Here is a 23,728-nt window from a genome sequence, read left to right as displayed (position 1 = left end):
TGTGTTTCGGCCAGGAGCTGAGCACTTCCCAGCTTTGACTCATCCCATTCTCTGATGACCCTTGACAAGGCTTACCTAGAGAAGCAAGTGAGTGTAAAAAAAGCCCTGCCGCCATCTTAAAGCAACAATTTGCAAAGGAATAATGGCCATCTGCCGTAGGTGTTTATTGCATTCTTGTTAATAAGAGCCCCCAAAATGGAGGCAACAGAATCAATCACCCAACTGTGCAGCCATTAAAAATCATAGTTACAAAGTCTGTGCAATGGTAGGAAAAAATGCTCATGAGGTAATGTTAAAAGAGCTGGAAAATTATGGGAGAAGTTGAAGAGACTTAAATATAAAATCAAAAAGAGTGGTGGAACAGAATTCTGGGTAATTTTTCCCCCCTTCTATTTTTTCCTTTTCTTGATGTGATTATACTCCTTTTATAATTATATATTTTATTTATTAAACAAACCTTTAGCAAGACAGAGATCTGAGTTTACCCTTTGTATTCCTTCTCCTATGGTCTGCCCCACCCTCCTCCCTTTTTCTAATGCCATGTTTGATTGGGGAGGCATTGTGGTGCAGAAAAGAGTCCTGAGCGACAGTCAGGAGACATGGATTCCGCCCCCAATTAACTCTGTGACCTCCAGCAAGCACCTAGCCACTGTGGGCCTTGGTCTCATGCTTCCAAAGTAAGGGAGTTGGAATACTTGTTCTCTTAGGTCCCTTTCAACTCTCACATTCATTGATCCTAAATAGAAACAAAACTGAGTACCTGGCAGGGTTGTTGTGAGGAGTAGATGAATGGGTTGTAGCTGCTTTGTATTAGTAGATGGCTGTAATAGGGCAGTTCAAATCTACCAGCCGTTCCTTGGAAACTCTATGGGGCAGTTCTACTCTGTCCTATATGGTCGCTGTGAGTCAGAATCACTGAGTTTGGTTTGGTATAATAGGGTAGATGTCCCTGGGTGGTGCAGATGGTTAGTGCATTTAGCTGCTAACTGAACGGTTGGGGGTTTGAGTCCACCTAGAAGCGCCTTGGAAGAAAGGCCTGTGATCTACTTCAAAAAATCAGCCATTGAAAACCCTATGGAGCATAGTTCTCCTCCAGCACCCATGGGGTCACCATGAGTTGGAATTGACTGGACAGCAGCTGGTTTTATAATAGGGTAAGGTGTCCTCGTGATTGAGGCATCTGTTCTTCAGGGTGCTGCAGAAAGAGAATAGGCAGGAGGAGGGCAGGATGTTCTTCAAGACAAAGCAACTTAATAGCTGAGTACCATTTTCAGAGTAATGAATGTTTTACACTCCAAGAAAGAAGCAAATCCAGTTTTGTCCTTAAAGCCTTTCTGGCCCTTTTGGGTGCTGGTGCTGGTGCTGGTGCTGGTGCTGGTGCTGGTGCTGGTGCTGGTGCTGGTGTTGGGCCAGCAGGTGGGACTCTAGACCCCTGATGGAACTCCTGGTGGTGGAGCTCTGGTCTTCTTTACAGAGCAGGCTGCTTCTCCCTCACAGGTGCAGTAAACAACATTTCCCTTCTAACCTTAGATTGATATTAGAACCTTATGCAGTAAAACCTGTGAAAGCCAGAACATGTGTAAGACGGAAACCTGTCAGAGAAGGAAAACTCACTGGGTGTTTATGAGGTAGGATTCCTAGAGGAAGACAGCGCCATCAAGTTCACCTCTCACAGGTTTCATAGTGGGACTCAACAGTTAAGTACGGTTTTCAGAGTAATGAATGTCTTAAACTCCAAGAAATAAGTAAGTCCAACGGGACTGCCTTGTTTTTCCAAGCCTTGCAAGGTTTTCATCTTTGACAGAGTGCAGACTTAAACCACTTTTCTATTGCTGTCTATCAGTGGAAAATATTTGAGTTTCCTTCTCTGACAGGTTTCCACCTTACACAGATTCCGGCTTGCGCAGATTTTACTGTACAGTATTATTCAGCCTGTTGGCAAAGTGGTTGGTGTACTCACTCCTGTACATAGTATACCTCAATAAATTTCCTAAGTCTGAGTAAATATTCCCATTGCTACTGAATTAATTCCAACTCATAGTGACCTTGTAGAACAGAGTAGAACTGCCCTGTCAGGTTTCCAAGGCTGTAGTTTTTACAGAAGCAGACTGCCACATGTCTCTCCTATGGAGAGGCTGGTGGGTTTGAACCACGGACCTTTCGATTAGCAGCCGAGTGCTTAAGAAAATCCCAGGCTATAAGCATCCTGACCCTCATCTCTTTCAAGGCATGCATTCGAAGATGCAGAAGGTAGGAACTGAGTTGCAGCATAGAGAGGCAGCTCTAATCCGAGATGAAGGGCTGGAGGGGAACGATCGTTAAATCTCAGAGCATTTAAATCATTTTATCCCTGAATTAAGGAAAAAGATTAGTTGGTTTCTTTAGCATTATTTTTTGTTCATTTTCCTCGATGTAGCCCTTTGTGGGTGGCGATTGTGCTTAAGGACTACCCAAGTGGCTGCAGGGATGTTCCCACCTGTTTGTTGTTCTGTAGTGACAGTGTGGCCCTTGTTCTGAAAATGGTCCCCATCTCAAGAATCCTGTGTTATTGGCTCAACCATCATCAAAAAGGCTATTTTTCTCTTCCTTTTTCTTGTATTTGCTACATGGTTCTTCAAAGTCATTTCCAAACTGAAAATCAAAACAAGTTAATCCCACCGCCCCAGTGCTGTATATTTTCTTAGGGGTCTCACAGAAATAGGATCTTGTAAGTTCATCCCACCAGTAAAATGCATAGCCCGAAAAACAAACAAAAGCACTGTCATGTTTTAATCGCTGACTCACTCCTGACTTGTAGTCTCAGGAGTGCCAGAGACTCAGGGCTGTCTTAGCAGAAATCATGCCGCTCACGTGTGTTTTAGCTGGAGGTGCATCTCATTGGTTTCTGACTGTGGTGGTAGAGTCCTAAGGCCTCCCTTTGGGAGGCATTCTGAACAAGTTCCTATGTGACCCCAGAAGCAGAAAATGATTCTTTAGGATACATTCTAGATCTTTAGAACTGTACGTAGCTTCTCCAGTCTTAAATGCTCTGGTATGAATTATTTATAGTTACCTTATATATTATTGCTGATGAAGACTCAAATTTGTGTATAAAAGTGCAAGGGAAATACCATGTTGATACCAGCCTCAGAGGTGCAACTCAGATCGTCAAAGCCAGTTTTCTTTCTGGGTGTTATTGATAAACTTAGCTATTTGAGTTCCATGTTAGCTTTCATGTGGCTTTTTTGTTATGTCTATTTATTTGTTTTTCCTTTTCCTTTCTTTTTTTTTTGGAACACTTTCCACTTTTCTTTCTAGCAGATTCAAGCCCCAATAAGACAACAGCCAAAGGTTCAGACAACCCCACCTCCTGCCATCCAGGGGCAGAAAATCGGATCTCTCACTCCTCCATCATCCCCCAAGACCCAACGTGCTGGGCACAGGCGGATTCTCAGTGATGTAACCCACAGTGCAGTCTTTGGGGTCCCTGCCAGCAAATCAACTCAGCTGCTCCAGGCAGCTGCAGCTGAGGCCAGTCTCAATAAGTCCAAGTATGTGGCACTTCCCCTTTGTCTTTCTTATCTTTGTGGGCAAGGTCTACCGTTAGGCATTATTGTTGTGATCCTTTGCACATGTATGATTATGTGCGTATGTATAGTGTGTAATGTATATGTGTGTTTAATAAGAAACTGTGAATTTGCCTGTAGTACATGTACCATACTGATCTTAAGAAATAATTTCCTGCTTCACTCACTGTTTTCATTCTCTCACTCATTCCATGCTCTAGAGTGTTTTCTAACCTGTTGATCTGACCAAGTCTCTCTGTGCAGAAAATTCTTCTTTGGCTCCCCATTGCCCATAAACTAATATCTGAACTCACTGGTTAGCACACCAAGGCCTGTTGTATCACACTGGTAGACCACTTTTCACCTTTGTGAGCCTTTGGCACTCCTATGCCCTCTCCTCCTTGTCCACCTAGGAAATGTTTATTTATTCATCAGGATCCATGTCAGAGATTACCTTTTTCTTTGAAACTTCTAGGCTCAGGCCTCTGGCATCACTTAGCATTTTGTCTCAAACCATTTCTTGAGCATGTATCACATTGTGGTATCACTATTTATTTGTGTGTCTGGTTTACCTAGCCTGTGAGTTCCTCTAAGACAAGGAGCATGTCTTAGTCAACCTTTGTGACTGGCTGTGTGCCTGCCACAAAGTAGGTTTCAGTGACTTTTTGTTGAACAAATGCGATGTCAGGCCCTCAGCTTTCTTAAAACCATGCACTCTAAAGTTAAAAATCTGTAAAGCAAGTCATTAGTTAAATTTAAAAAGGTGTCAAGAGAGACTTTAGAAAGAACTTAGATAATGATGACCTTAAAGTACATGATGGTGCTGTCTGTATTTCTTTATGTCTTTAGTTGTGATGGTGATCACTGATGGTGGTCTTTAATTCTATACATGTCAGATCCTGAAAAATGGGAGGCAGCCTGAAGAGGCACCGTTCCCATCCCTCCAAGGGCCAGTCATTGAGGCTGTTATGGTGGGCACCACAGGATGCAGAAACCTAAGAGCAGGTTGCTTTGGAATCCTGAAGTGAAAGGAGATGCAGCCAAGACCCACAAACTAAGCAGGGAATTAGAGATGCAGTGGGAGGTAGTGAGTCATGAAGAACAGGGAGACGTCTGTTTCACAAATGGAAAGGGTGTCTGTGGAAGCGGTTCAATTGCCATGGAAAGCTCTTTTAGAAAAACACCATGAAAAATAATGTTTGACTCAGAAAAGAATTTGATCCTGAAACAAGGAGAAAATAGGTTGACTCTTTTGTTCAACTTCTATGTTTTTTATTTCGTGGGGGTGGGAACCTACCTAGGTCTGCAACCACCACTCCATCGGGCTCCCCTCGGACCTCCCAGCAGAATGTTTATAATCCTTCAGAAGGTTCTACGTGGAATCCTTTCGATGATGACAACTTCTCCAAACTCACAGCTGAAGAACTGCTAAACAAGGACTTTGCCAAGCTGGGGGAAGGTGAGTGATTGGTGTCATTTTGTGATTCTTGGTTACAAATTCTCTGTGCTGGGAAAATACTAAGAGTTAGAATGAACCTTAATTCTAGAGGGGTATACATGTGAAAATGTAGACTTGGGCCTTTTTTTCTCTCAAAGGCCTGATTTTGAAGGATGTGTGCAAATCTATTTTTATTTTTACCACAACATTGAAGCCTTTTCATCCTCAGGATATCCTGATCTGTTTTGGGTGGTGGCAAGGAGAATGTGAGCATTAGGGGAGAAACTATGTTAAGAAAGATACAGTAGTGTAAATTAAGATGGTAGTATTAAGCATGGTCACTCCTTAGAGGAATGTGATGGCAGTCCCCTTCCCCTTCTTCAACGTAAGTTGTTTTGTTGTTGTTGTTAGTTGCCATCAAGTTGGCCCCAACTTACAACAACCTTATGTATAACAGATGAAACATTGTCTGGTCCTGCACCATCTTCATGATAGTTGGTATGTTTGAGTTCATTGTTGCAGTGATTGTGTCAATCCATCTCGTTGAGAGTTGTCCCAGAAAGTTGTGACTACTTGCCCATGAGAGTTTGCCCTCATGTGGACATTCTCTCTTCCACTATGTTCAGAGTTCTATACATTACTGTTGACTGACCACAGAAAAGAGATCAGTTAAGAAGAAGATACCATATCTGCCCTCAACAGTCTAATTTTGAAGACAGGACACACACACACACACATTTTGGAAATCAACAGCACACACCCTGGGAAAATACAAGACGATGCAATTCAAGACCATGGTCTCAAGGGACATCTAGCTCAGTTGGCATAACATAGTTTATGAAGAAAATGCTATATATCCGACTGTGGTGAGTAGCATCTGGGGTCTTCAAAGCCTTCAGGGAGCCGTCTAAGATATATCTACTGGTCCCATTTCGGCTAGAACAAAGGAGAATGAAGAAAACCAGAGATACAAGGACAGATTAGTCCAAAGGATTAATGGACCATGCTACCAGAGCCTCCTCCAGACTAAGCCCAGAACAACTAGATGGCGCCCAGCTACCACCATCGACTGCTCTGACAGGGAACACAATAGAGGGTCTAGAACAGAGTGGGGAAAAAATGTAGAACAAAATTCAGATTCACACACACACACACACACACACACAAAAGACCAGACTTACTGGTCTGACAGAGACTGGAGAAATCCAGAGAGTGTGGCCCTTTTAATTCAGTACTAAAGTCACTCCTGAAGTTCACCCTTCAGCCAAAGATTAGACAGGTCTATAAAACAAACAATAACACACATGAAGAACATGCATCGTAGTTGTCACGTACACGAGACTAAATGGGCACACCAACCCAGAAGCAAAGACTAGAAGGCAGGAAGGGACAGGAAAACTGGAGGAATGGAAATAGGGAACCCAGAGTGGAGAAGCGGAGAGTGTTGACACATTGCAGGATTGGCAATCAGTGTCACAAAACAATTTGCATATTAATCGTTGAATGAGAAACTTATTTGCTTTGTGTACTTTAACCTAAAGCACACTTAAGAAAAAAAGATGCAATTCGTAAAGAGTACCTCAGCATAGACAAAAGCTCAGGTAGGGAAATAATCGGAACTAGGTGAATGGTGTGACCTATTGACCAAACATTTTAGCTTTAGCTGTTATTTTATAGAAATCTTTTAAAAATCTGCATCACTTTCTTGGTTTTTAACAGAGAATTGAGCATACGATTTAACTTTCTTTGACAGCTCAGCTTCATTGTTACGTGTTCCAGTTACTGTTCTGGGCTATAAACAAATACTTCATGGGCTGTTGAAAGCTGTAGTATTTTTTGCACCCAATTAAGTGAACCTCAAGTTTTTTTTTTTTTTTTTTTAATTCTTGAGTCTATTTTAATAATTTCCTGTCTTCTCACATTTCAGCTGTCAGCTTTCACGTTAAGCTGTTGTTGCTGTCCCTCACAGTGTCGCACTCTGTCTTCTTCACCACTCCCTCTTCTCATTTGCTGCTTCAGAACTGCTTTCAGCAGGGAAAACAGATCATCACACTCATTAGAATGATATAAAACTAAATAGATGCAGAGCGATGGTCCATGGCTATTCTGCTCTGAGTAATGTCCTTGAGCCTCAGGGCTTACCTCTGTGCTATCTCTTTGGACTCTTCAAACCTTCCTTCCTCTTCTCAGCTATTCTGTCAGATATTGAAATGACTAGATGGGGATTTTTGAATAGCCGAGGTGTTGCTGTAATTCAGTGAAAGTAATAAAGTCTACAGGTCAATTCAGAGGATACCCTTCACCTCGTGTGTGTGTGTGTGTGTGTGTGTGTGTGTGTGTTTATAACAGTATTCTGGTTGAAATGAACTGACTGGTGTTTTGTCCCTCCAGGCAAACATCCTGAGAAGCTTGGAGGCTCAGCTGAGAGTTTGATCCCAGGCTTTCAAGCAACTCAAGGTGATGCTTTTGCAACTTCCTCATTTTCTGCTGGAACTGGTTAGTATGGCCAACACCCTGAAACATGAGGTTCACTGTTGTTACCTTCACACTGTTTTCCACTTCACAGATAACTCTAGCGTGCCTGTAAGCCCTCAAGTATTTCCAATAATTTGTATTTTCTTTGCTTCACAAGGTTTCCAATCAAAAAGGTAGCAATGGAGAAAAATCTAGAATTAAAAGGACAGGTTCATCCAGCAGAAATATACACAGCTGTTCTCTCTATCCCATGGACATGTCTAACTATTTCTAAATTTGAGGATCTATAGCTATCTAACGTTACACCAAGGAAACCTCCTTCCGCTCAGGGAGTTTGTTCACTTCATTAATCTCATGTGATTGTTTAGGTTCTTTGGAATGACTTGAAGAATTAGATGGTCTGTCCTGTGTCTGAGACTCTACTAAGCTGTTTGTGTGTATCTGCTTACAGGGTGAGGGGGGAATTTTTTTAATGATTTTTTTTTTTTTTAATTATAGAAGAATTAAATGAATTTTCTCCTCTATTGGTAAAAAATAATACATATTTACTATATAAAAGTTGGCAATTTATACCAACAAAACTATAGAGAAAAAAGGTAAAATCCCTCATTATCTCACCACTAAGAGAGAGCACAGGGGGTACGTAATTTTGATGTTTATTAGTGGCATTTAATCTTTTTTAAAGTCACAGATATTTCTGAGAATCTAACGAAATTTATGGATCTTCTCCCTTACCAAAATGCATGTGATCACAACTTTGTACATAATTTTAAGCCTCAGCTTAAGACTGTGGTGTACAGCTTTATGTATTTAATATATATACACACATTGTACTCATTGTACATACTATTTTAAAACCTAATTTTTTCACTTAATAAATCTGACATATGTTCCCCACATCATTCAAAAGGCTCCTAAAATGTAATTTTTTTTAAAAATCTGTGTTATATTCCTTTATATAGTATATTCTCAAAACTACTTTTTAAATATTCACTTGGTTACAGCATTTTGTATTGTAAATTCCTCAGCAGTGGACATAAGGTTTTGAATATGTTCTTTGTAGGATATGGAATTCGATATACTTCTGAAATTGATCGTTTTAAATATACTGATTAATTTCTGCTTTTAACCTTACATATTCTTTCTTCTTGTTTTCTTTAGGTATGTTAGTAGTTTTTCTAACCTCATAAACTTACCTCCGATTAAAAGTTTGGCTGTCATTCCATAATATTTTATATGTAATACTCTTCTTACTCTCTTTGTTTTCTTGCTATTTTTTTAATTTCTTTCTTTAACTTTTTATTGTGCTTTAGGTGAAAGTTTACAGAGCAGTTTAGTCTCTCATTCAATAATTTGTACATAAAGTATTCCATGGCCTTGACTTCATTCCCCACAATGTGGCAGCACTCTCCCCATTTCTTCCCTGGGTTCCCTGTTGCCTTTTGTCAGATTTTCTACACCTTCCTGCCTTCTTATCTTTACTTTTGGGCAAATCTTGTCCTTTTGGTCTCGTATAATTGATTACTCTAAGGAGCATGTTCCTTTCTGATGTTTTTGTTTATTTTATGGGCCTGTCTGTTGTTTGGCTGAAAGATGGTTTACGGGAATGGCTTCAGTTCCAGGTCTGAAAGATGTCTTAGGGCCATAGTCTGTAGGGTTCCTCCAGTCTCTGTCAGACCAGTAAGTCTGGCCTATTTTGTGAATTTGATTTTTTTTCTATGTTTTTCTTCTGCTCTGTCTGGAACTCTCTGTTGTGATCCCTGTCAGAGCAGTCAGTAGTGGTAGCCGGGCACCATCTAGTTCTTCTGGTCTTGGGGTCATGTAGGCTGTAGTTCATGTGGTCCATTAGTCTTTTCGACTAATTGCTGTTCCCTTGAGCCTTTGCTTTTCTTCACTCTCCTTTGCTCCAATGGGCAAAGACCACTAGTTATATCCTAGATAGCTGCTTTTAAGACCTCAGACGCTACTCACCAAAGTCATCTTTATGAACTATGTTTTGTCAAGGGCTGTAGATGTTCCCTGAGTCTATGGTCCTTTGCCTTTGAGCCTAGGAACTTCGTCGCACGAGGTGTTTGGTTATGTCTAAGAAGTTTCCATGACTGTGCCCTTTGGGTGCTCTATTGCCTATATTAATATACATGCAGCGCCTACAATTATATATGTAGAAATATCCACAACCAAACCTATATCTATAGGTGGGCGTGTTCCCTTACACCCTCCCACACCTCTTTAGCATACCTATCTACCTGTGTCCGTTAGAAGATTATTGTTTGTTAATACTGTTGTGGCAGAATTGTCTGTGTTACAGTAGTTACCGTGGTGGTGGTGGCACCATAGTAGCCCTTCATTCTTGTGTGCCTCTCAGTATCTTCCTTTACCTTGGTCATGTTGATGCTGACTTCCCCTGTATTGTGTACTGCCTTTCCTTTCACCAGTATTAACATGAGTCTCATAACCAGCTGGTAATTTTTTTTCCATCTCCTCGTATCCCTAAACCAAAAACACCAAACCCATTGCTTTCCAGTCGATTCCGACTCATAGCAACCCTATAGGACAGAGTAAAACTGCTCCACAGGGTTTTCAAAGAGCGCCCGGTGAATTCAAACTGCTGGTCTTTTGGTTAACAGCCAAACTCCTAACCACTGCGCCACCAGGGTTTCCGTCCTATCCCTGGTAACCATCAAAGAATGTTGTTGTTTTTTTCTGTGTGTAAACCTCTTCTTGTTTTTTTAAAAAGTGGTCTCATACAACATTTGTCCTTTTGTGATTGACTTATTTCACTCAGCATAATGTCCTCCAGATTCATCCATGTTGTGAGATGTTTCACCGATTCGTCATTGTTCTTTATCATTGCATAATATTCCATTGTGTGTATGTACCACAGTTTGTTTATCCATTCATCTGTTTATGGGCATTTAAGTTGTTTCTGTCTTTTTGCTATTGTGAATAATGCAGCAGTGAATATGGGTGTGCATGTGTCTATTTGTGTCACAGCTCTCATTTCTTAAGGGTATATATACCTAGGATTGGGATTGCTGGATCATATGGTATTTCTATTTCTACTTTTGTAAGGAAGCTCCATACCGTTTTCCATAGTGGTTGTACCACTTTACATTCCCACCAGCAGTGTATAAGAGTTCCAATCTCCCCACAACCTTGTCAACATTTCTTATTTTCTGTCTTTTTGATTAGTGCCATTATTGTTGAGGTGAGATGGTATTTCATTGTAGTTTTGATTTCCATCTCTCTAATGACTAATGGTCACAAGCATTTATTCATGTTTGTTAGCCACTTGAATGTTTAAAGAGGTGAAGTGTCTATTCATAACCTTTGCCCACTTTTTAATTGAATTGTCTTCTTGTTGTTGAGGTGTTAATGTTTTCTATAAATTTTAGAGGCTAGACCCTTGTCACATATGTCATAGTCAAAAATTTTTTTTCCTAGTCTGTAGGTTCTCTTTTTACTCTTTTGGAGAAGTCTTATGAGCTTAAATGTTTAATTTTTAGGAGGCCCCATTTATCTAGTTCATCACAGGATTCTATGTATAGAAACTTGGTATGATTCTGTATTTCAGAAGTTTTATCAAAATCCACTGTATAGAAAGCAAAAGGAGATTTTAATTAATGGACAAAAGGAATAATGAAATGCAATTTAAGGGATGATAAATTAGAAATCAAGAGACCTGGATTCTGATCCTATCTCTGTTGGTGGATCTCTGGCCACTCTCTTAACGTCTAGGCTCTTAGATCCCTAAAAAATAAAAATATTCCATAGAGTGTATAAAAAACAAAAACCAAACCCACTGCCATCGAGTCGATCCTGACTCATAGCGACCCTACAGGTTGAGTATATAGATTTCTGTAAATCTATCAGTTAGGTTTGCCAGTTACAGAATGAATGCAAATGTTATGTTTGACATTGTTCAGAGGTTAGGGCTTATCTAACCTCAGCAGATAAGTCTATTTCTGTCTCTTTCTGTGTGCCTGCCCAGCACTGTTTCAGACACTGTGGTGATGCAATAGAACTTAGGTCCTTGAGTACCTCAGGGCGGTAATGGATGTATAGGAAGACATGTGCTGGATTACAAAACAGTGTTTATTTACAGGCCAGATTGCATGGTATGGACAGTAATTGCTGTGGGAACTGTGAAAGAGAAATCACTGTGAGCTGCTGTATCTAAGGAAGAAGTGGAATTTCAGATTTGTGCGAATATCCTGGTTTTATCATTAATTGTACCTCACAGTCTGCTCAAGGACTAGGTTATGTGTCTCAGAGGTACTTTGCCATTCCACTGGACCGTATCTCTTTGTCCTTCTTTATTCTGCTATGACTTACTCTGTAATTTGAGCTGTTGTGTTAGTAGATGATAAATTCATCTAGATTTACTTGATGTTTTCTGCTTTTCTCTTTTCTCTCTTTGACCCTTCCTCCCCCTCCAACCGACTTCAGCTGAAAAAAGGAAGGGTGGGCAGACTGTGGATTCTAGCCTGCCACTTCTAAGTGTGTCTGATCCTTTCATTTCTCTTCAAGTACCTGATGCACCAGGTAGGTAAATAGGACTGTTCTGGGACTAAGCAGCCTAATTCCTATGTCCCAGGGCCTTATGAGCGTTCCCTTTTAAACACTCTTTGAAAGGGGTCTAAATTTTAAACACTAGTGGTAAGTGCTTTTGTATATTTTTAGTATGTCTTAATAAGAAGGGCAAACTTGTCTTTGGGGGCAGCGGCCCTTAGCAAAGATAATAAAATCAGTTCCGATTATGCTAGATTTTATTCCACTTGCCAATGTTTGGTTTTTCCTCTCTGCTTGTGTTAATGATAATATGAGGGGCCTATGAATGGAAACCCTGGTGGCATAGTAGTTAAGTGCTACAGCTGCTAACCAAAAGGTCGGCAGTTCGAATCCTCTGGGTGCTCCTTGGAAACTCTGCAGGGCAGTTCTACTCTGTCCTGTAGAGTTGCTATGAGTTGGAATTGACTCAGTGGCAATGGGTTTGGTTTTTGGTTTTTCATGTATTAGAAAGAACATTAGTCCAATATAATTATAGCCACATGGGGAAAAAAACCTGTAAATGTATGAAAAAGGGACAAAATGCTAATAATGGTTATTCTTATGAAGATGGGGTTATAAGTGACTTCCTTTCCATCCAGTACCTATTTTTATGTAACGTGCTTTTATTTTCTAATATAAAAATGCATAATAAAAATTAACAAGTTTTTAAAAAAATCATAATAAAAGTTGATGGAAAATGTGAGTCAGGAGACCTGGGGCCTCTTTGTGACTCTGCCATGATCTGAAGACCTTCTGGGCTGACTCTTCATTGTGAAGGGAGTTGGGCTGCATGAGTTCACGGTCTCTTTCCGCCTACCAGATCCTGATATTTAAGTAAGCAGTTTGAAAGTGAATGGTTAGCATGTTCTGATTGAAGAAGCTTTTGAAACAGTAATTGGATATTCTCCATTGGAGTTCATGAATGCCAAATATTTCCCCTCCTGCTTTCCCCTCCCATCCTGTTCTTTCAGGAGGGTGGTGGGGAGGTGTGTAAGGAACAGAAATTGCCCTTTCCCTTCCCTCAGACTCTGCAAAAGGAGATAGGTGGGCCCAACTCTTCAGCAGCTGATGGCCATTCTGCTTCTGACAGCCTTTCCTTTTTCCCTTTCTTACCCCTGCTAATTATTAACCTTTAACTGATAGAGTCTGTTTTCTCTTTTCTCTCAAAACTTTAAAAGTATTTGATTGATTGCCTCAAGATTGGAAGTGATTGTGATGTTCATGTACTCTACTTACTAAGACAGACTTCAGCTAGGTGCCCAGATAATTTTTATTTTTTTCTAAGGGGAAAGCAGAAAGTTGCCCTGATCAGGTGGCTTTGCTCCTGTCTGTGGAGCTGCTTCTCTGACGTGCCTGACTCAACCCTGCCAGCCTCACTTTCCTGCTGTCTGCCAGGTGGTGGCAGCATTATTTTAGGGGTAGGCGTCAGCCCTTATGGGAAAGCTGACTTACATGCCTGACTTGACCCCTGCCAGTCTCGCCTTGCTGCTCTCTGCCTGGTGGTGGCAGCAGCATTTTAGGGGTAGACATAAGCCCTTATAGGAAAGCTGAGTTACTTTGTAACTATGAACAGTCCACTCTACTTATGCTTGATTATTCCTGAAATAAAAACCTGCAAATGGCATCATGAATATAAGGGATTAACAGATTTTCATAAAGTGACATCCTGCTTTATCCAGTCAGAAATAAAAGATAACCAATTCCTAACAGCAGTACTATGTAACTTTATAGGTTGCTGGACCTGATGGTAGCTCACAAATTAACTAAAATCACTTTGGGAACTCTTTCAGTATAGGGTGGTTAAAGAAAAGGGAGAAAAGGAATCAAATAGAGGCTCTTTTCTGTGTTGTACCCTCCAGGTATGCCTGGCAGTACCTTGAAAAGCCAGTTTCAAGCTGAGAGCTCCAGAGGTGGGGCCGGAACTCAAGCTGCATCCTTCCTTAGCCTGAGTTAAGGAAGGGACTGGATGAGAAAAGGGCCAAGGGTTGAGTGTCTCCCTGGTACCTAGGCAGACTTCTAGTTTGTTTTTCTCCATGAAAAGCATGCAGTTTGCCACTTCCTCCAGCCCATATGGACACCAATCAGGTGTTTTGTTTTGTTTTGGTTTTTTATTTCTTTTTGCATACAGCCCATGTTCACCTTCTCCACTCAGCCTTCTTGATGATAAGAATCATGGAATTATAGTCTCCTGACAACCATGCCTTTCAAAGACTTGACATTTTTATTTTATATTTTTAAAATGTTCTCATGTATAAAATTTCCTTTGATCCTACAAATAATACTGAGTGGTAGGTATGTCAAGAAAGACTTCAGTGCTATTCTGTCGATGCTGTGGTACACATTCCTTTTCATTGTCCACATCCATCAAGCACTGAATGTTTCTGTTGTCTTCAGGACAGTTCTAGATTAATAAATTCTTTGACTACAGAGCTAAATTTAAGGTTTAGGAAAACATAAAAATGAACTAGAACTTATAAGACATGGGTTCTAGCCGCTTAGTAGCTAGATAATCTCTGCCAAGTCACTTAAACTCTGTGTTCTTACCCTTAAAGTTGGGAATATTAAAACCTGTCCTAGCTCCTGAGTGATCATGAGGTTCAGATGAAATCTTTATTTGAAATAGCTATGTAGATTTCTGAGTTACTATGCAGATGGTAAATGCTATATGACAACTTTGGTCCTGGGTTCCTATTCCTAGTTATTATATAGTTTTATGTAACATTAATATTTTTCTCCTTGTAGAAATTAAACTGCCCTTAGGACTTTTGGAGCCCTGGTAGCATAGTGGTTTAAGAGGTGGGCTGCTAACCAAAAGGTTGGCAGCTCGAATCCACGGGGCACTCCTTGGAAACCCTGAGGCAGTTCTACTCTGTCCTGTAGGGTCGCTATGAGTCAGAATTAACTTGATGGCAGTGGGTTTTGTTTTCTTAAAACCTTTAACCTTTGCACAACTGGGAGCCATTAAAATAGAGTCCCTTGATACAACGATTGTCTACCGTAGGTTAAGGTGCACTGGGTAATTGTGGATTTTGTTATCTAAGGAGTATTTTTGGTTTTGCAAAGCACTGTAAACAAAATTTTTTTGGAAAATATGGAATCTAAAAATCGTAGGCATAAACACGTATGTATTCACAAAGCTGCCAAATAAGGCATGGCTAGTGAGTCCTGAAGGATTTCACTGATGCCCATTTGCTGTGTGTTCATTCATTTTGTCTTTTGTTAGCATTAGAGAACAAACTATAGATAGTACCAAGTTTTAAAATATGGTAGAAAAGATTGAGGGTTTTTCTCTGATATTTGGGGAAAAGATTTTTATACTAGCTCCTCAATCCAGGTCTCTCAACATCAGTGTTCCATAAGACGAAGCAAGAATGTTTTAGTTTCCGCATAAGTGCCACTTCCCAGAATTAAAATCTTTTTTCTTTTTCTTTTTTAAAGTTTCTCTTAGTTTGTAGCTCTAACATCTCCTGAAGAAACTGTGTTTTCTTTGTGGTTTATTCTTAAGATGGGCATTCCTCTCACAGCTGTTTGCCTAACATCTTCCTCACTGCCAACAGCTGTCCTGTGATATTAAAAAGTCCAAGGTTGATCATAGTACGTATGTGTCTTTACTCTGGAAACTTTATCTCCCTGCAGCTTCATTTCTCTAATATGAATCTGTAATTACCCATATTTGCCATGAAGTATGGTGTTTGACTTTTGCTTCCAACTCGCAGATGTCACAGATGGGTTAGTTTCTGGCTTCTCAGTGAAAAGAACTATTTACCGTCACTGGATTTAAAAAGCAGCATCTGTCATCACAAGACTACACTCCAAGTCAGACAGGACATAAATCTCCAAAGCCACAAAGCTGAACACCACATCATCTCTTCCTGGTGGGGCTTTGAATCAGGCTATTCTGTATTTGTTAGCTCAGTACTCCTCACTACTTCCTCGTTAGGACTGGAATGGGTCTTGAGTGAGCCTGAATAAATGGGTTTTATTAGCCCCCAAAATGGGTACCTATCTTTCTCTTGATATGTTGAAAGAGAGAAAGGTCACAATTTATAATCTATCCCAATCTCACATTAGGAAATGGCTTGTTATTATCTCATCTTAGACTGGTTATGAAGGGTTTGTCACCTTCTCATCTTATATTTGATAAATTTAATGGCCAGGTCTTGAGAGGAGATTCTGTAAGAGAAGAGTCTGAAATGGATTAGGTAATTCCTAACTCCAACTCTAGCAACTGTCTACTTCCTTCTCCTCCTCCCTGGCCCCCACTGCCATTTGAGTTATGTTTAAGAAGTGGGGGAGGTGCTCATAAGAAAAGACCTTTTCTCGTACATCTTTCCTTAATGTCAAAATACTAATAATTCTCTCTTTTAAAAGCACCCGTGGTCTCCATTGTCCAGGCCCAGTTATTCTGGATCCATTTTACTTTAGGGGTCCCCTTGCCGTTCCTTTAACCATGCGTGGTTTCAGCACTTCTCTGTGCCCTTAACCTGACTCATTTTTGTCTAGGACCTCCAGAAACTTGAGATAGAACTGAATAAGGTAATAGGAATGGAATACGATAACACCTCCAACAGAAAAATATGAACAGACAATTCATAAAAAAAGAAGTATCAGTTACAGGTAAATTTTTTTTAAAAAGTTCATCATCACGATGAATCCAAGAAGTGTTTATTATACAGCAGGGAGGTGCTGTGACTTCAGCTATTAGATTGGTAAAAATGAAAAAAAAAAAAAAAGACAACATCCTAGGGCTTGGAGAAGGGATAGGAAAACAGACAGGCACATATTTTGCTAGTGGGTGTGTCAGTTCAGCTTTTTGAGAGGACATTCTGGCAGTTTATAACTGAAGCCTTTAAAATTATACTTTCTCTTGGACTGAAAGCAGTTCTATTTCTAAAAAATTTACTCTAAGAAAACTTGACTGTGCTTATATATTTATCTACAGATATTTTCATTGAAGTAGCACTCATAACTGCCAAGACAAACTAGATACAGCAAGGGATAAAACAATAGAAGTTGTTTTTTTCAAATGTGGAACGAGCTTAGATCTTCCCCTTCCTTCTCACCCTGTTCTCCTGTCTGTGCCTTTCTGGCCTGAGTTTGCGTGTTAAGCAGCATGTTGACTCAGTTCTGTCCGTTTTCCAAGACCTGCTGCCTCTGGGCCAGTCACCTCACTGCCTGTGGTACTGAGATGCCCTCTGAGCATCCTTCCCTGCAGTGATTACCAGGTCAGAATTAAAATGTGCCGGCCATCCAGTTCCATCTCTCCAGACCATCTTCTAAGCAACCGGTTCCTACTTATTATTTTTCTCTTCACACTGAATGGTTGACTTTTAGAAGTAGATGTTGCTGTTTTTAGGTTCCATCGAGTCCATTCTGACCCATGGCGACCCTACCGGTCCTGGCCATCCTCACATTCATTATTATGCTTAAGCCCATTGTTGCAGCCACTATATCAATCCATCTCATTAAGGTCTTCTTTTTCCATGACCCTCTACTTTACCAAGCACAATGTCCTTCTCCAGGGACTGGTACCTCCTGATAACGTGTCCAAAGTACGTGAGACACAGTCTCGCCATCCTTGCTTCTAAGGAGCATTCTGGCTGTACTTCTTCCATCTTGGAAGACTTGTTGGTTCTTCTGGCAGTCCATGGTGTATTCAGTATTTCTTCGCCAGCACCATAATTCAAAGGCATTGATTCTTCTTTGGTCTTCCTTATTTGTTGTTCAGCTTTTGCATGTGTATGAGGTGATTGAAAACACCATGGTTTGGGTCAGGTGCACCTTAGTCCTTAAAGTGACATCTTTGCTTTTTAACACTTTAAAAGAGGTCTTTAGCAGCAAATTTGCCCAAAGCAATGAGTCTTTTGATTTCTTGACTGCTGCTTCCATGGGCGTTGATTGTGGATCCAAGTAAAATGAAAGGTAGATAGGACCTTTAATTTTATCTTCATTTTTTCAGTAAGGAAACTTAGGTCCAGAGAGTAAGTGATTTTCCCAAAATGCCTCACAAACTTAGTGCAGAGCCTAGGTCTCTTACCTCTTAGAACCTTTTTTTCTCTCTTAGGCTGTGCTGCTTCCTTACCATGTTTTACTTTATTCAAGGAGTTCTCCTTATTCAGGCCTTACATCAAGGCATTTAAATAAAGTCTGGAATTTTATCCATTTTCGCTACTGTAATCAAGCACCTGTAGCTTGTATACAAGGTGACCCCTTGTATAGTCCTTGTACTTAAGGAAAGGTTAATACCCTTCTATATGTACTAAGCTCTTTATTTATATACCTATTAATTCTGTTAAATATACCCATTTAATCCTGACAACTCTATAAAGTAGTTTATATTCTCATTTTACAGCTGAGAAAACTACTTAGAAAAATTAGGTAACTTCACTAGCTTAAATTCAGGCTCTTTTGCTCTTTCATATTGCTTATTTATTTTCTGGCATTTTGTAGACCCCGGTTAAAGTAAAAAATGTACAGTGTCACAAAAGTAAAATAAATAAATAAATAAAAGAATTTTTAAAAAAACTAGTTGCCCTGGAGTCAACTGCAACTCATAGGGACCATGTGTGCTCCATAGGGTTTTCAATGGCTGATTTTCTGGAAGTAGATTGCCAGGCCTTTCTTGTGAGGTGACTCCAGGGGGACTCAAACCTCCAACCTTTTGCTGGTAGCCAAATGTGTTAACCATTTGCACCACCCAGGGACTCAAAAGATTTCTCTTTCTAAATCCAGGTACACCCACTCCTCACTTACCAACATGCTTAGTTAGATTCCAAAGGCCAGGCCATTATTGTGAAACTTGGTGTTATGCAAAAATGTAAGATGACCACATCCGATCACAAAGTGGAGGATGACTACATCGTTATATAACAGCCAGATTACATTGTTATATAACTGTCAAACCACTGAGAATCGTGGCCCAGCCAAGCTGACACATAACCTTAACCATAACAGCCGGCATTACTCACACCTCGGCATTTGTTACTGCCAGACATACATTGTTAATGCGCAAAATAGTCAGATAACAGATTTTTTACTATTGTCATTAATGTGAAATGTTGGATAACAAGACAGTTGATAAGTGAGGAGTAGGTGTATTCCTCCCCACCTCCCCCATACCCATATTTAGAGTCTGGAGCCAGTTCTAAAAATTTCTAAGCCGATCTAGGAAGTGATACAAAATTGAACCACTTTTTTCTATCCAGAATTATTCAGTGCTTTTCACATGTACTGGAACATGATGAGGTCATAGGCATATGTTTGTATCACAAAGGAGATAAAACACCTCTGTACAGTATATCTTAGGAGAATTAAATCATTGCTAAAATGAAATCTCTGGATTTTTTTATGGATTCCGTTGATCTGTTATTACCTTATGTAATTGAGAATAAGGATGTAAGTCTTATATTTCAGGTATGAAATGTCGCAGAATATGCGTTTGCTTTTGCTACCAGAGAAGCCATTTCCCTTGGTTATTTGTTCATTAGATATCAGCAGGTTGTGATATTGCCAACATGAATTTTGATAGAGGTCTGGGGTCTTTAAGAATGCCTGTGTCACCATTTCCTAAGTTCACCACCCTATTCTCTGTTCTGCCCTTCCCTACTGCCTGTCATGATACTTATCTTCAATATGTTTTTGTAAAACTGTAAGAGAAAGAATTAATAAAACAAATGATACTGGGGCCAGCCCTTGCAGATGGGAGACCTCCAGGCCCCGTGATTTAAAGGCTTACTTCCCTCACAATGTCTTCTCCCTCGTAGATGTTCAGCCTGCTGTAGCTGCCCCACGATAACATTTTCTCAAGCTCTTCATTTACAGTGACCAGAAATGATCAATAATAGCATTAGATAGGATTGTCTCTAAGAGTCTACATTTTAATGCAGTCAAAGCCTTAGTTAAACCAGAGGAATGAATCTCTAGGATGGTAGAATTTCAGGCACTGCACAGTAAAGTAATACAGTACAAAAGCTGGAGTTCAGAAAATATGGGTCCTAGTCCTAGCTAATTCTGGTGCTGACTTCCTGTAAGAGCTTGGGCAAGTTACTTCATCTTTCTGGAACTGTTTTCTTCATCTATAAATGAGAAGGCTAAATTGAATAAAGTCTGAGGTTCCTTCCCACGCCTACATTTCTTCGATAACTTTACCATTCTGCATGGGACAGTATCTAAGTGAAGGCCCTTCCTCCTGTGTTGATGGAGGTAGGCAGACCCTGTGGGCAGCATGTGGAAAGAACTTTGAAGTCAAGTCCAGGCTCTACCACGGCCTATCAGTGACTTTGGGCAAGTTATACGTTTTCACAGTCTGTGATTGCCATTCTCCTCGACTATAAAACTGTTTTACTATTCCCAAATTCAGGACTTTTTATGTATAATAAATGAAAGTTGACATTAAACTCTACAAATGTAAGTGATGGTTATTGTTATGGTGGCATCTAGAGGCCAGCCACTGGGTAACTGAGAGCCTTCCCTCACTGGGAGAGTCCATTTGCACATGTCCTCTGCCTTCCATATGCTGTGGCCCTATATTCTCACTCCTAGTTGCCCTAGTTTTCTGCCTGGCAGTACCCCATCCTCTGCCCCTCCCACCCAATATTTGAATATTCCCAGGCAGCAATGACCATACAAATATTATCAAGTTTGAGATGGGTCGGAAAATAAGCCTCCCTAAACTTGGCAGTTCACCTCTTCCATTTCACTACATCACACACACACACACACTTTCATACCTTCTCACATGGTTTTAGATAATAAAAAAAATCAGATTCTTACTCTTGTTGAGGCATCAGACTTTTTGCAGCTGATCTCCTATCCTACCCAACCTCCAATCAAGCCAAAAGACAGAGATGTGACAGGGAGTATGAGAGGGCTCCAAGCACTGGGGCTACCAAGATTAATAAGTCACCTTCTCTGCCTTCAGTCACGTTGTAAGGGCTGTAAGAGAAGTGAGGGCAGAGTGCCCCAGAAGATTCTTAATCTGGCAGGGAATGTGGGGAAAGGCTTACAGGAGATGGTGTCTGAGTGATCAGCACAAAAGGTGGGCAGAGGTATCTCCATTTTACAGACCCGGAGATAATGTCAAAAGTTTAGGGAACTGCCTCAGGGTCTCAGTGGTCACTGGAGAAGCTAGAATTCAAATCTCAAAGAACACCAGCCTAAGGTTTCACACCAGGATAGCTACTGCATAAAAGACAAACAAGTAATTTTGGGTCTTTACTTTTTATCCAGTGCTGCACAAGAGTGCAAGTATGTGAGTGCTGAAAGAAGCTTTTTTGCTTTTAAGGAATAAAGCAACTAGTGTTCAGAGTACTGAAAAATTAGGCTTGTCAGGAAAGCCATCTTAATTTTCGTTTGTATGCTAGAATATAGACCCAATAAAATGTTACATGCATGTGCTTGAACTTTAAGTCGCTTCTTTTTCTCAGACATTTTTTTTTCAAACATTTTAATTTTAGTTTTATCTTAATGGCAGTTTCTTTCTGCAGTAGAAAAAAACATTGTTAACATGTCTTTAACTGGTCAGGTTACAGAATTTATCTGGCCTCAGTCTCCTTGGACGTAAAAGTAGGTCTGAGCTCTGAAGTCCCTGCTTCCTCTAAGATTCTGTGATTCATTATTTTGTTTCCAGTTAACGCTCTGCCTGTAATAGGTTAAAGGTAAATAGAAAGTTGTTGATGGATCAGGGCTAAAGGAATCGTTTTGGAAGCAATCTTAATGTGTATACATTGTCATACATGAAGTTATCAGGTATGACACACTTGGTGGTTTCTCAGATTCTTTTATTTCTTAGTAAAAAGATGCCCAAAGTAACCCATCTACGGGTTTAAGTAAATTTTGTGAGGTTTGGTGAGTTATAAACTGTGTCTAAATGCAAGACCCCCTCCGCCCCCCAAAAAAGAGATTCAAAACTAAGCCCAGGAAGGGGAATGAATACACAAAGACTTGTATGCAGATGTTTATAGCAGCTTTATTTTTAATAGCTAAAAACTGGAAACAGTCCAGTGCTCATCAGCTGGTGAATGGATAAACAAAATGTGCCTCCGTAAAAAACAAACAAACAAAATGTGCCTCCATGCTCAGCAATAAAACAGAATGACCTTCTGATACAGGTTAAAACATGGGTGAATCTCAGAAGCTTTATGCTAAATGAAGGAAGCCAGACCCAAAGAACTGCGTGTCATATGGTTCCATTCATAGGAAATTCTAGAATAGGTAAAACTGTAGTGACAGATAGATCAATTGGTGGTTGCCAAGGACTAGGGGTGAGAAGAGGGCATTGACTACAAAGGGGCCCAAGGGAACTTTTCAGTGTTCCATATCATTATTTCAGTGATGGTTAATGGATGTATGCATTTGTCGAAACTCATCAGATTGAAAGAAAAAAACCTCACCAAATTATACACTTAAAATTAGTGACCTTCATTATATGTAAATTATATTTCAAATAAAGCAGACAAACCTAGGGCAGCATCTTGGATGCCTTACAAAGTAACTACTTCAATTGGGGAAATATTACCAACAGTATTCATTTTTATGGTAAATCTAAACAAAATTTTGATGCCTAAAATGTGTCCGCATAGAAAATTGTAAAAGATCAGCTTGCTTTGAGATCTCATTGCATTTTTGCTTTCTCTTTGTCTCTGCCCAACCTAGAAAAACTTATTGAGGGACTCAAATCTCCTGACACTTCTCTTCTGCTCCCTGACCTTTTGCCTCTGACAGATCCTTTTGGTAGCACTGCTGATGCTGTAATTGGTAAACTTATCATCTCTGTTTCTTCACTTATGCATGTTAATATTTGTCTATTTCAAGAATAATAAATACCTAGTGAACAGATTCCTAGTGAATAGCATAAATGCCACATCTGCTGGTTTTGGAGTTATGCCTTGTGCTCACCCAGAAGCCAAAGGCTATTTAATCTACTTATAACCCCAAATGAAGTGTTTTCTCTGCCTTCCAGGGGTATAACACTGTCATTTTTATTTTCTTGATATCCTGAGATTTCTAGAAAGAATTTCTTATGAATGAGGAGGAATATGGAAAAACTCACATTTAATAACAAAAACTTCATGGAAGTTTTTGAGCTGAACCTCAGCTTTACTGAACTTAACGGAACTTAGTGGATTTTTCTTTAGAAAGCCTTTGTATGTAGTGAGAATCAGTAACTGAGAAAACACTTTGCCCAGTGGTTAAGCCCCATGAAGAGAATCCAGGGCAGGGGCTTGGTCTGCTAACTCTCTTGCATTTTCCTGTGCTCCAAGGAAGGCAAGACCTACAAAATGCCCAGAGCCTGTATAGTCCAGTAAGACCTGTCTTAAAGATATAATAATGCCTTTGGGCAAAAAGTCCTAGAACTCAAAAATGCCATGACCATAAAGAGGGATGCACCTCCAGCTGAGGGATGCCATACGGTGCAGAATGTGTTCTAGCTCATGAGATGGTTTGAGATGGACTGGTGGCCTGCATGGCACAGAGGATATTTTGCCCTCACGTCTGTCGACTAAGAAAAACAGAATTACCAGAAGGTATGAAGGTGCCTTTCAACCCGCTAGGTCTTCTGACATGGAAGAAATCTGCTGGGTGGCTTGTGTTCCACATTTATCTGTAGGAATGGAGAATTGCTGAGATTGACTCCAGTGGTAGCCTTCCACATACATGCTCAGTCAGTGAAGCCCACACACTCAGAGCAGCACAAATAAAATCGCTTCCTATGCTTTCC

The 23,728-nt window shown here is 40.2% G+C and overlaps 1 protein-coding gene across 11 annotated transcripts in view; it reads left to right on the top strand.

Annotated features, from left to right (window-relative positions):
• The window catches only part of AAK1 (AP2 associated kinase 1), a 189,388-nt gene that overhangs the window by 143,863 nt on the left and 21,797 nt on the right, over positions 1-23,728 (top strand). For 3 of the 11 annotated variants that reach the window (XM_010593629.3, XM_023552724.2, XM_064268686.1), the window contains exons 14-16: positions 3,298-3,530; positions 4,847-5,004; positions 7,375-7,479. In XM_010593629.3, coding sequence (XP_010591931.1) covers positions 3,298-3,530; positions 4,847-5,004; positions 7,375-7,479 — 496 coding nt within the window. Of the gene's footprint in view, positions 1-3,297; positions 3,531-4,846; positions 5,005-7,374; positions 7,480-11,907; positions 12,004-22,662; positions 22,765-23,728 lie in introns of all 11 variants that reach the window. The other 8 variants (XM_064268682.1, XM_064268685.1, XM_023552725.2 and 5 more) reach the window with 6 other exon arrangements.

The sequence above is a fragment of the Loxodonta africana genome, chromosome 15 (assembly GCF_030014295.1).
Source record: "Loxodonta africana isolate mLoxAfr1 chromosome 15, mLoxAfr1.hap2, whole genome shotgun sequence".
Classification (NCBI taxonomy): Eukaryota; Metazoa; Chordata; class Mammalia; order Proboscidea; family Elephantidae; genus Loxodonta; species Loxodonta africana.
This window is presented reverse-complemented; position numbering and strand designations above follow the sequence as displayed.